Consider the following 13830-nt stretch of genomic DNA (forward strand, 5'->3'; position numbering starts at 1 on the left):
GCCTTCTAATGCGACCATAGGGAGTTGGGCAATAGTTCTCCCCGCTGTATGTGAATTCCGAAAAGAGTGTTAGACCGGATAGGATGGAGACATTTGATAGGGAACGGCTAACCAGCCACTAAACCACTGAGTGTATATTATGAGTTTAAAAATGGTTATTTACTAACGAAAGTTGATAATAATACTTAATTTATTGAAAAATCAATAAATAAAAATGCATTTTTTCAAACGTTTGTCACGTGACACGAAATGCTCCTGATTGGCCGGGATTATGATGAAGTCACTTTCTTGTAAATCTTGCTTTTCTACTATATGTACGACAGATTAAAATACAGCAAAGTGACGTTACCGACCCCATTGCAGCGCCATATCGTCCAAGTAGCGTTTTCGCGCGTTATTTAAATATGGAATTTTTAATATGATATTTTTCGGCAAATATGTACTAGAAATAAAAAAATACATCTTTTACTGGGTTCCTTAACCTCTACTAAATAATATAAAATGGAATTAATTTAAAAACCAGTCAAATAGCCTATTATAAAATGGATTTATGTGATATTTTAAAATAGCAAAAGGTTTATAAGAGTTCAATCATTTATATTCATAAAACTAAGTACCCTGGCTGCGTCTGTCTGTATGTTTGCGATAATTTCCAAAACTAATGAAGGGATTTTCATGCGGTATTCACTAATAGACAAAGTGGGGATGGTTTGGAAATAACATTTATCAAGGTTTCTATTTCAATAAGTTGAAATAGAACGACAATTGTTAAATATGTCAAAAAAAGGAGAAAAATACGTATATAAATAAAAGGTAAAATTATTTTTAAAAAATCTTGTGTCCACTTGTACGAAGCCGGGACGGGCCGCTAGTAGAATATAATTAAGAGTTGTGTTTAGTTAAAAAGAAAATAAATCTAAAAACTAAATAACAGATATATACAAACTACTATTATTAATTATTGAATTCAATCTGTACTCACTAATTTCTTCCTTTCCGTTGGCTGACGTCGTGAAAGATATTATTACTTTGACGTTGTCACTGAACGCCATGCTCTTGAATTCCTCGGTTTCTGGAGTCGCTTGAGTGAACAGTACGTGATGAGGTATAACGTGACCATCGACCACTTTTGCATCGATTAAATCCGATCGCGTGGTTGGCTAAAATAGATTTAAGGAATTTTATTAAACAAAAATTAAACCGTTTCAATTTGACTTTTTTATTTATTTTTTTTATTTTATGGAGTAGGTTGGCGGATGAGCATATGAGCCACCTGATGGTAAGTGGTCATCATCACCCATAGATAAAGACGTTGTAAGAAATATTAAGTATTCCTTACATCGTCAATGCGCCACCAACCTTGGGAACTAAGATGCTACGTAACTTGTGCCTGTAGTTACACTGGCTCACTCACCCTTCAAACCAGAACACAACAATACTGCGTATTGTTGTTTATCGGTAGAATATCTGATGAGTGGGTGGTACCTACCCAGGCGGACTTGTACAGAGCCCTACCACCCAGTAAATTTTAGGAATAATAATAATAATATATTATATACTGTTTATTTAGTTTAGTAAATGTTTAGGACTTTTCGGAAGATATTTTCGATTATTTAGATGAATATAACCCACAATATATGTTTGTTTTAAATAATTCGAAGACGTGATATTAATACTTTTATATATAGTAATATACAAAAATGGGTCTTAAAACATAAAAGCACAACGATTTGACGTAAAATATTGCAGGTTCGATGCTGATCGCTTGAGCTATTCTCATCCTGTTTCTAGAATGATAAATAATAAAAGGCTGAATAAAACGTAGTATTTATAATTCATTATAATGGGGGTATTCATATATGGTTTTATATAAAAAGTAATATGTTTATTGATTTGCGCCAATAATTAAATTTCGTGGTTAAAATACCTAATGAGGAACTAATTTCCAAAGAGCTTGCCCTTTACAAAGTAAATTTAACTCTTGAGAAATTGCCTTTACGTAAAATACTTAAGTTTTCACTAACTTTATAAACTAGTTTTATTGTTCTGCGAAGTTACCTTAAAGCCTTCGTCGACGGGAATAAAGAATGTGTGTCGTCCGTCGGCGTTGAAGACTTCTTTCTTCTGTAATTGATTTACTTTTTGACGGAACGATCTGGAAAAAATGTGTAATGAATTTCCTTTTAAAAACATCAAAGTTGCCTTCAAAGTGGGGCGAGTTATGACATTTCAATAAAGATACGTAAGTTTTTAAACGCTGGAAATCCATATACATTTATACGTTTTAAATCATAAGGTTTTTTTCTTCATATTATTGCAGTCTTATTTAGAACTTTGTAACACTTATCAAATATTCTTTTCTTTTTTTTTGTTTTATCTGAAATAAAAAGAAATAAACAGATATATCTTTTTTTTAGCTGCAGACAAGCGAGTTTATAACGACGTCAACTTCAAGTCGATAGCATTTAGAACTAGACTCTTGGCTTGGCTTCTGCGTACTTGACCGTTTGCATATGAGAGAAGAAAGACAGTTGTATCTTAAAATGTACTATAGTTACCTACGAAACAGAATACGTTTACAGAATAAAAAAAAGTAAGAAAAAGTGTTACAAGTGTATGAATTATATTTTACAGTATCAGAATTAATATTCTTAGTAAATAATATTTATTGATATTCTTAGATTATGGAAATATTATCTTATAGACGATCACTATCGGTTTCAACAAACTTATTCAAATTGTAAGTAAAGTATGGGAAGTTGATTTATGTCATACCTTGAGTCTTTAATTTAAATATAAGATGTATAAATAATTAAAAAGAATAAGAGAGATCTTTCTAGCATGCCTGAGAATAGTAACGATATATCAGCTATAAAAATGAATAAATAAAATACTGAAATATAAAGACAGTATATTAAACGGCGTGTCCCATAACCAAATATTCTACGGCACTCATTCTAAATTAGTTCATATCCGGATTCATTTTGAAAAAATATGATTCAGTCCGTGATACACATCTTTAAAATAATGAAACTTAAACAAATATGAGAATATTCAGTATCAAGTCAAGCGATGTACGCGATCTACTCCTCGAAGGCGCCGCCACCTTTATTTTATGCGTTTAATCAAATATCTTGTAATATTATTAGACTGAGGTCGTAATCGCAAAATGTAAACAGCAGTTTTTTTCACTAAAAGTGGTAAGGTACTGTTTGACTTATAAATCGATATTAAATTATACCTTTTTAATCGTCACATTGAAATCTTAAATGGTTAATGTGACTTTTTATGTTATAAAGGATACACAGGACCTTTTTAGGCAAAACTAAATTTAAATAAACGTCTTAAAGACTATATTTGAAAACCCTTAATTATTAACAATTAATGTGATACTACAATCAGCTTGAAGAAGTTCATAAATGATAATCTAAACCTTATTGACATCCAACGTGTAGTATCCTAGACATTACGAACAAACAGACAGACACAGCAAGTGACAGAACTGTTGTAGGGTGAAATAACGATAACAATAGCTATATAAAAAAAGCAATTCCGTCGCTATGCAATGTATTTAAATATGCCTGATAGCTCAAGGAATTGTTTACATACTTCTAAATATATACAAATTTAAAAAGTTATAACAACTTATTCGGTAAGGGGTAAGTAACAACTGCATAACAACCCTCAAAGGCTAACATTATAAATGTTAACAGACTTTTCGGTTACCTGAATTTACTCTGTTATTTATAAGAGTATTCTCGTTGAAATATTATATTTATCGTTTGTTGAATGTAGTAATATGAAGCGATCGATGTTAGAAGTGAATAAATAAATATTGGACAACATCACATACATTACTTTGATCCCAATGTAAGTAGCTAAAGCACTTGTGTTATGGAAAATCTGAAGTTACGGCGGTACCAAAACACCCAGACCCAAGACGACATAGAAAACTAGTAAACCTTCCACATCGACTCGGCCGGAAACCTAACCCGGGACCTCAGAGTGGCGTACCCATGAAAACCGTCGTACACATAACTCGACCACAGAGGTCGTCATCAACCTAATCATTGGTTTTTGCTTTAAGTTTTCTTTATAAATACACTGGTATTCTAATACAATTAATAAATAATTTGGTGAACATTAAATTACTAAATTATATAGGTTAGACTCTGTCCTATAGCAAAAATGAGGTGACGATAGTCAATTGCTTTAGAACATTTTATAGGCCTGTATAAGGATACCAAACATGTTAAAGAAAACCAGGTGTATTGTTATTATTTTGATAGAAACTTGATAAATAAATATTAATTAATATTTAGCATAAAAATCCAAATTAATTCCAAAGAACATTTATTATTCTTTTAATTGGGAGTGAATTTCTTTGAAATAAATATTTTATAAAAATAGTTATTTACAGTAAAACCAATATTTATTAAATTTTCGGTGTTAATGAGAATGTCATTCAAAGACATGGTTGTTAAATAAAATTTATGGAATTATTTCGATATATAATTATAATAAAGAGTTACGCAAATTGTAAAGATTTCGTTAGTAAAAGAGAAACAATGGCAGTTAAATATCAGGGTCAACAGTTATTCTCAACTAAAAAGTAGAATAAAAAAATCCTGTCTATCCTATTAAATAAAAGAAAATAACGTATCACAAAAGAAAGTACTTGGGATAAATATTCAGAGACGTAAGAAATGAAAGTGAATGACCAAGTCCATTGACCAACCGAATTCCTAAGATGTCTTGTCCGTTCATCTACCGTTAAAAGTGAACTAATGCGTAAGGTTAATAATGTTTTTTTATGCAGTAGCTAGACAAACGATCAAAAAGACCAACATTATGATAAGTGAACGCCAACATTGGCGCCGTAAAACCATTCCTTACATCTCGAATAAGCCAACAACATTGGTAAGTAATTTGTAACGACCCTTGTTCCTCTGTTACACTGGCTCACTTACCCTTCAACCCGGGGCACAACAATACTACTTCACGATAGAATATATGATGTTGATTAAAATAGTTCTTATTTAGATTTATGTTTATATAATTTGGTTGACTATCTTGTTACATTATAAAAAAAAATAATCAAATAATAATGACGCTGTAATCGAAAAATGCATTTGGCATTATATGGTTACTTTTGCCGAGCGAGAATGAAACATTAGCATATTATTTTACCACGCCACCTTTCTTGGAACTATCTTGACAATCTTTCTAATTGTGATGGTGATGTCCTACTAACCGATTTGGATCACGAAGGTCATTCATAATCTGCATATTATACATTACATGCACAGACGTAAAAGTCTACTATTGTATTTTCATATTTTATTTTTAGCAGAAAAACTCAGTTAACCTAGATCTAAGTCTTCCAACCATAAATCTCAAATGCGTTAATGTAAATAACTGTTATTTGTTGTTAAAAGAAATTTTCAAACTTCCAGACTCTGGGAGACAATTGAGAAATATACGTCAAAAAAAAGCAAATAGCGACCCGATCACAAATATCATTCCGGAGCCTATTATTTCCTATCCAGTCACTAGATTACTGTAATAATAATATACATAAATATCACATCCTTAGACAAAAGTAGCATTAGCGTTAAATATATTAATGCGGTTTATAGTTCAATAATACGGCCTTAGATTAAAAATAATAGTAACACTAAGTGACTTAACAAATAGTTAAGTACATTACAGAAACCTTAAAACGTCTGCGTTATATAAAGCCCACATAATACGTCGATACGAGAACACTGTTTAACGTATTACGTTGTACATTAATTATTTTGTTATCGGTACCTATAGTCTCATGAAAAGCATAATATTAATAAATTAAACGTTATACACGATGAGTCTGCGTAATCTCTTCTATCAAAACTGCGTTGTTTTTCGACCAATATTCCTTTATTCGTAAGATTGTTTCTATAAAATTATGAAAAATTTAAATATGTTTCCGATACACCGTTCATTGCATATTGTGTTGTGAAAAGATTTTCTTATTAATAAAATCAAACACAGAATATAAAATAGAGATTTTATAATAGAAAAATTCTTTTATTTATCGAAATTAAAAATAGTATCTTTGATTTCTAAATAAATTGAATAAATATAACAAAGAGAAAAAGGGAAGCAATAAAACGCTCGCGCGCAACTTTTGGCAACGGTCGTTTTTACGCTAGACTTTATGGCGTAAAAATATTTTGTCTTAAAAATTGTAACGAACCGTAGTAGAACATAGGTGCTACATATTTTCTACGAATAAAATATATTTTTCTTCTTTGTAATGTAAATAAAATTTATAATAGAAAGTATTTACTCATTGAGTTTTTTTTTTAATTCTTATAAAATATGATCGAGACGCATATGATTGTTTGCAAATGCATATGGGAATATTTGTAATAGGTATTTGATATGACTCACATTTGATTTTTTTTTTCAATCTTTTGAACAGTGTATGAGAATATCAAATCGCAACTGTAGGTCATCACTTATTTATAGGCTGTTGGTATACAAATAAATTTAAAAAAAATCTTTTGTTTTTAAACTTAGAACTTCTCTCGCTGCATAAAAGCGGGGAAGTGGAAAAATCCAACTCATAAAACTTCGCATCAGAGGCGCAACTTAGTGGCCTGGAATAACTAAACGGTAAAAATCAACTCTACCGTCGGTTTTTAATATTTAATATTTTTCCACAAATAAAATATAAAGGACGAGAAACAAAATAGTTGTAGGTACTTTTGTTTTGAACGGCTGCAGTTGGCGTTATTAATAGTTTGAAAATCGTATTTATGAATATAAAATTCTTCATACAAACTTCATTCTATTTTTAAATTCCGTCGTAAATTTGTCTCGAGGGCCTTAATCTACAGAGAACTGACATTACAAAATATGGAAAAGCAATAGAAGATTATTCAAAATACGTTACGAAATTGAATATTTGAAAGCAATCGCTGAAATGCAAAACTGATTGGAACTTTAGTAATGTCGTTTCACAAAAACGCCTAACGACATGTCTGTCGGAACGCTGATGATAGCGAATTTGTCATATTGTGTTCAAATCATAAAACGTACTAGCAGTTGCATAACTAACTGCAATTTGTCGCAGATAAAATGTTTGATGTATTCATGCGTTATAACGTTTTAAACGAAACTTGTTCTGTTTTGAACCAACATTGTTTTACATTTTGACTTATAAGAAAATATTAAATTTACAGAGTCTTTTAACACTTGAATAATTTGAATGTTATGTGCTGATAACTTTTATAAACAATAAACAAATAAATGCCGAGATGGCCCAGTGGTTACAACGCGTGCATCTTAACCGATGTGTTTATAATTCATTTCGTGCTCGGCAGTGAAGGAAAACATTGTGAGAAAACCTGTACGTCTCTAATTTCATCGAAATTCTGCCACATGTGCATCCCACCAACCCGCATTGGAACAGCGTGGTAGAATATGTATCAAAACTTCTCCTTAATTGGAAAGGAGGCCTTAGCCCAGCAGTGGGGAATTTCTGGTCTGTTTTTTTTACTTTAAACAAATAAATGCTTTGTTTTCATTCAATTAAATTTTCATTTTTACAAACTGCTAGTTAGTTAATGTAACTTTTTATATTTTTGCATTCTGTGTTGCAGAATACAATTACCTGTTGTATTGTTTTCTATTGAATGTTCTCATGTGTGCCTCTCACGTAATTATATTCAATTTAGTGAACAAAAAAAATAAGAAACATATGTTTAGAAAAATAAATGGCATTATTTACCATCCTACAATATCCTTACTTATGTTACAGTTGAATTATATCCGTGAAGAAGTGAATATATAACTTTGTTTTATGTAATCTTGATGTACATCTTTTACAGAGAATTGTCTCATAGTTCAAACTCCATTCAAACTTTAAAAGTCAAATATATTTCACCAATATAGCCCGTTGTCTGCTTTATCCTGTATATTACCTGAGGCGATGTTGTTCAATATTGAATACGTCCGAATGTTCGAGAAACTGGTATGCATTCGGGTTGTACACCGGTGAGCCGACGGCGCTTTGGCCCAAGGGCAGCAAAGGCTGAAGAACCTGGTCTATCACGTGTAGGACCTAGAACAAAAAGTGACTTGAGCATACCTAGCACGAAGCGAAATATTATCTTTTATAATATATTCGTGTATTAAATCGTAATACATGTAAAATTATATCTAGTAGTCATTTTAGTTTTGGTATGTTTCAGCTCGAATGTTAAATAAATCTATGTAAGATACATAAGATACACAAGATACATAGCATCTTGGTGTATGTTCTGATTAATAGATATTTCCGTGCTGAAGTCTAATAGATGGTGAACCATTTGCCAGTCTATCTTTGGGCCGCCATTGTAAGCATTATTTTTATGAAATATAAATAGCAAGTTAGGCTTAATGCTTTCGCAGCAACTACTTAATAAGAGATACATAATACGAGTATACTAAACTGTATAAGTCACTCTTCCTACCCAAAATATTTATATATCAAACCAATTTAGACAGTTATTAAATGCTTGTATCATATAAATTGTATATCAGTTCCAGTTCGAAGTCAAAAATTGCACAACTTTGTAACTATTTTCTATATTCTCATAAATACACTCTAACTGTCTACTTAATACTATAATGTTGTAATAAATCCAGACGCTTTTGCGGATATTTATAGTTTTCCTAACATTGGACGCTCAAGTGAACAATATTTTAAAAATAAAATGAAGTCGTCCTGATCATTTCTGTACACGTATTAAGATGTATAAGTGTATTCATAAACACTCCTACTGCACTCTGTATTCCCTCACTCTGGTGATATCGGAATTGGCAAATCTGCGAAATGGCACGACTGCATTACATTGGTTTACCGACTGCGTTACTTGGTTTCCGAGCAAAGGGAGTGTACTTCAATATATTTTTTTATAGGTACGACTGGAGCTGGAGCCTAGGACCTAGGAATCTGTATCCTTATAAGGCGATGAAACCAACGCGGCAAAAATAAATGAGGCATTACAATCCTTGATATGTAATTATTATTATTGTTAGCAGTTATCTCATTTTCTACGTGTTTTAAATTAAAAACATTTTTAAATGTTTAAATATAGTTATATCATCCAGTCTTAGGAATTTATGCATTAAAAATGTTAGTGCTTATTTTTTAAAATGTAGCGCATCTCAGGGGATCAGACTAGCATAGACGCGACATTGTAATAACGAAAATCCCACTTACTTATTTTTTAGATTTAGTTTTCCCGCCTTGAGTTACTAAACTTCGCTTAAATAATCTTGGGATGCTGAGAAATTACCGATATTGGGTTTCTTTATATAAATTGTTAGTATGAAGTTCTAAAAATGTATTTATACTGAAAAGTACAGCATCATCCCGCGTGCATTATGGTTGTTGAAAACAAGTTTCATACGCCAGGGATGCATAATGTGCTTCAGGGTAAATAACTTCAAGGCAAGAAGTACCAAACTAGTTTAATAATCTTTGCTTAATAAATACCGTAGTATGTACTTTGCGTCGTTTGAAAAGCTTTACGTAACAATTAGTTTTTCGTAAATCTATGTCAAAAGTGAACTAAAAATGTTATGACGTAACATGACGTCATAAGGACAGAATTAAATCATGTAAAGGAAACCACGCGAGCAGATCCCATGATATCGATACCCATACATTTTTTTATTAAAACTTAAAATTACGACTGACTTGGCACACTTAGGAAGGAACATTTATTAAATAAAAAATGTAAATTAATTAATTAAATTATCCGTAGTAAAAAAGTAATATCAAAGTTAAAAAATAAGTCACAACTAAGTATATATATATATGGCAATACTTATATTGTAATATTTGAATAAAGCTAAGGCACAATTAACGTTAATTTATTACTCCACTCAATTTATGTTGGCGTATAAAATGTATTAATAAAATCAGTGTTTTTTAAATACTGTACCGAATTTTAGAAAAAAAAATGTTTGCTAGGTAACAGTAACCTAAAAAATTAGGGAGCTGCATGTTAGTCGTTTCACGGCATGAACTGTTAGTTGAAATGCTTCTTAAAATTTGAACACAAGACATTATAAGCCTGTTTTTTATGATTATTCTTAATGCTTGATAAAAATTTAGAAAAAGAATCGGTATTAAGTTTGGGTATTTATTGCATTTCTCACAAGATTTCCCAATAAAATCGAAATTCAAAGTTGAAGAAGGGAACACATTATGTTTGATTTATATTTGATTCGATCCGTCAGACTTCTAAATTGAAACGGCCGACGCAACAAAACAATGACAAAAATGTTTATATCTTCAAATTAGATTTCTGTCAAATAATATTTTGTAGAATTGAATATTCCAACAAAAGTTCATAAAGTTATCCAGTACAAATTTACGCTTGAAATATTTCTTATATCGTACACAATCGAATCAATTCGAACATTAAAGTTAGCTCGTTATACTATCTTTCCATTACCTGCAGGAAATTAAAATATGAGGTATTTTCCAACGAAAAATGTCTGCAACAAAGTTAACGCGCCGTGAAATTGCAATATCGGGCGTTTCGAAGTTTATTTTCAGATATATTAAACGTTTTAAAGCGTTACTTTAACATTGTAATATTATATATTAAAAATCTAGATCACTCATAATTTAACATCATGTATTCATAAATTATGCCCATAGAACTCTTGTAAGAGTTGGTGTAACAGCTACATACGTAGGTGTAATAGAGCCATTCCTGCAAGAAACGTCAAAAAGGTGGTTAGCTGCTAAAATACCAAATTAACATAATGCAGCTTACACACATCCCAATAATCCCAAACAATGCTAAGCAAATTTTGCTAATAAAATAATTCTATGTAATAAAATATCCGTAACTCAAATAGAAAAATAAGTTTTGAATCATTTTATAAAATTAATTTAAATGTAAAACGAACCAAGAGCACCTAAAATACTCAGTGGTCAATTTTTGTTGTCATTCAAATAACATAAATATGTGTTTTATTAGTAACAAAATATGTCTCAAAAATTCAATTTCACGTACTTATATAAATAAAAACTACTTTTTAATTAATATTAGCTTAAATGTTGCCAGTTGCTAAAATAGAAAGAGATCGAAATAAACTGATAGAATTACCTGTAGTTTGCCATTTCGATTTATAGCCTGGTATGACCTTGAAATGTCGACCTTCGCGTTATTAACGTAAATGTCGTCGTGCATTGCCTCGCGTCGTCTCGTAATCCAAAGCGGTGGATTGCCATCCAGTTCCGAAGATATCGAGTAGTCCAAATTCGAAAGTGTTGTGGCCAAGTTTGCTGAAAAACATATTTCATGAGACTTTTCTGACAGTTTATAATTACATTTCCTTTCAAGATGTAATTAATAAATCGCAGTATAAAATTATATTTATTTTACACAATGATGTTCTAGTAAACAGATATGTCATTAACGCGCAAAAAGTGAAGACTAGAAAACGTCCTAATTGTGACGTTTGCCTTTAGTCGTTTTTATCATAATTATGCCAGTAATACGTTATAATACATCATAATTATGTAGTAATACGTTTTGCGTAATTAAATCATCTAGGTATCCCGTTTACTTATTGTTTTTATAAAGCTATCCTTTTTACTTGTAACGAAATGTAAAATAAACGGTCCCCGGCGCGGCACACTTTTTCTGTTGTTTAGTATGGGTATGTCATATCTGTTTATTAGAATATCATTGATTTTACATAATTAAATACGAATAGATGTATAATATTAATTTAAATAATAAATGCTTCATTTGATACAGCACGCAATTTGTCCAGGACAAAAATTTGAAGTTTGATTAAAAAAAAACTGAGATTTGTTGATGGATATCATGAGCTACCACCACTTATATACATATATACTTACATAAACATAAGGTAGTCCACAGTTGTGGTAGGTTCAAATCATCGCAGAAATATATTCAGTTGATTTTTTTTTTTAAGGAAACTGACTCAAGAGGATTGAAATTAAAAATGTATAACTTTTATCTCACTTTTCATTTAAATAATTATTAAGTTGCGAAGATTGTGCAGATTTAAATAAAGAAAAAACTCTTTGATAGAATAAAGAATGAGTGTTATGTCGAGTTCGAGGATTCTAAAGAGAAGGGCGGAATGCTTCACAAAGTGAAATAGTTATAAATACGAGTAAACTTTGTTTCTGACCACAAACTTTCCTCTAACGAGAGGCCTGTATCGAAGCCGCTTTATTCCAACCTCGAATACCTGCATTGAAACTAAACTTAAGTAATAATTGAATGTGGATTAATTATTATTTTGTGGACCTTTTGGAATTGGTCGCAGGAAACTAGAATTCTATATTTATAACTATTGACAAATCGAACACAACGACGTCTTGAAGTTATTACATAAGAATAAAGACATTTTTTTAGTATTTTTTATATTATATTTTAAATGAACATGGATATTTTTATTACTAAAGGTATATAAAACAGAATATTTACCATGTTATGCATATTTATTTGATGTATTTCTTTTTTTATGTTGATTTTCGTTTTACATCTATATTTTTCATATACAGAAATTGACAAATTCACTAATCAAATACGACTTTAGTGCATTAAGGAATTGATTTTAAAATATAAGATATATTTTAGTAAAATTTAATCCCTTGCATTACTTACATATGTGAAATAGTACAAGCGAATCATCCATTTCACCGTTGTATCTCTGGAACGCTTGGTTAGTGGGCGCGAAGAGCGTCATCTGCCGGTACTGTAGACTCATGTTGGCCACCACATTACGTTCCAGCAGAGCGAAAAACTGTTGATAAAAAAATAAACATACATAAGAATTTGTTCACATAAATCATTTTGGACCAAATTATTTTCACCCAAGAAGCTGTTACACACACCAAGGCAATTGAGTTGAATCGTTTCTTTTTAGGCCTTTTTATTTTAATGTTGACTATGTGTAAACCAGAGCTGAGCTGAGATGACCCAGTGGTTGGAACGCGTGCATCTTAACCGATGAGTTCAGGTTCAAACCCAGGTAAGCATCACTATATACATGTGCCTAATTTGTGTTTATAATTCAACTCGTATTCGGCGGTGAAAGAAAACATCGTGTAGAAACATGCATGTGTCTAATTTCATTAAAATTCTGCCACATGTGCATTCCACCAATCCGCATTGGAACAGCGTGGTGGAATATGTTCCAAACCCTATGGGAGAGGAGGCCTTAGCCCAGCAGTGGGAAATTTACAGGCTGTTATTTTACTTTACTATAAACCCGATGGTACTGATTAAACAATACTATATTATAATAGAACAATATAAAATACTTGAAATTGCCAAGAGCGAATGCGTGAAACTTCAATTGCGTTCATTATAACTTTCAGTTTGTAACTTATCTCGGAAAGTTGTATGAAAGTCAACCTAAATGTATAATATAAGTACAGAATGTCAGAGTTAGGAGAAGCACATATTTTTTGTATTGAAAATAGTTGGAGAGACTTTCAACATTAATCAAAATATATTCAATATTTCATGCAGTCTTCCTGACCGAATTTCGCCAACAGCTGCTTAATATCAAGGCCTAGTCAATTGCGTAACAAAGCTTCTGGTCTGGTCTGGTCTTTATTTCCTCACTTTTATAAACGAATGGGGTGACAATTCGACAAAACTAGAGAAATATGAGGCACAGTACCCACGGCTTTACGTGTAACGAAAAATTATTACTTGGGAAAAAACACAATAGCTTTCTATTTGCCTGGGATTTGAACCTAGAATCTGGATTTATATGATATGGTAGTCG

At 31.3% G+C, this 13830-nt stretch overlaps 1 protein-coding gene across 5 annotated transcripts in view; it reads right to left on the bottom strand.

Annotated features, from left to right (window-relative positions):
* LOC124532322 (fasciclin-1) overlaps positions 1-13830 on the bottom strand; it is an 86000-nt gene that overhangs the window by 14454 nt on the left and 57716 nt on the right. For all 5 annotated transcript variants that reach the window (XM_047107182.1, XM_047107181.1, XM_047107179.1 and 2 more), the window contains exons 2-6: positions 12699-12837; positions 11160-11338; positions 7971-8110; positions 2059-2155; positions 983-1160 (exon numbers count right to left, since the gene is read on the bottom strand). In XM_047107182.1, coding sequence (XP_046963138.1) covers positions 983-1160; positions 2059-2155; positions 7971-8110; positions 11160-11338; positions 12699-12837 — 733 coding nt within the window. The remainder of the gene's footprint in view (positions 1-982; positions 1161-2058; positions 2156-7970; positions 8111-11159; positions 11339-12698; positions 12838-13830) is intronic.

This window comes from Vanessa cardui, chromosome 9 (genome assembly GCF_905220365.1).
Source record: "Vanessa cardui chromosome 9, ilVanCard2.1, whole genome shotgun sequence".
Classification (NCBI taxonomy): domain Eukaryota; kingdom Metazoa; phylum Arthropoda; class Insecta; order Lepidoptera; family Nymphalidae; genus Vanessa; species Vanessa cardui.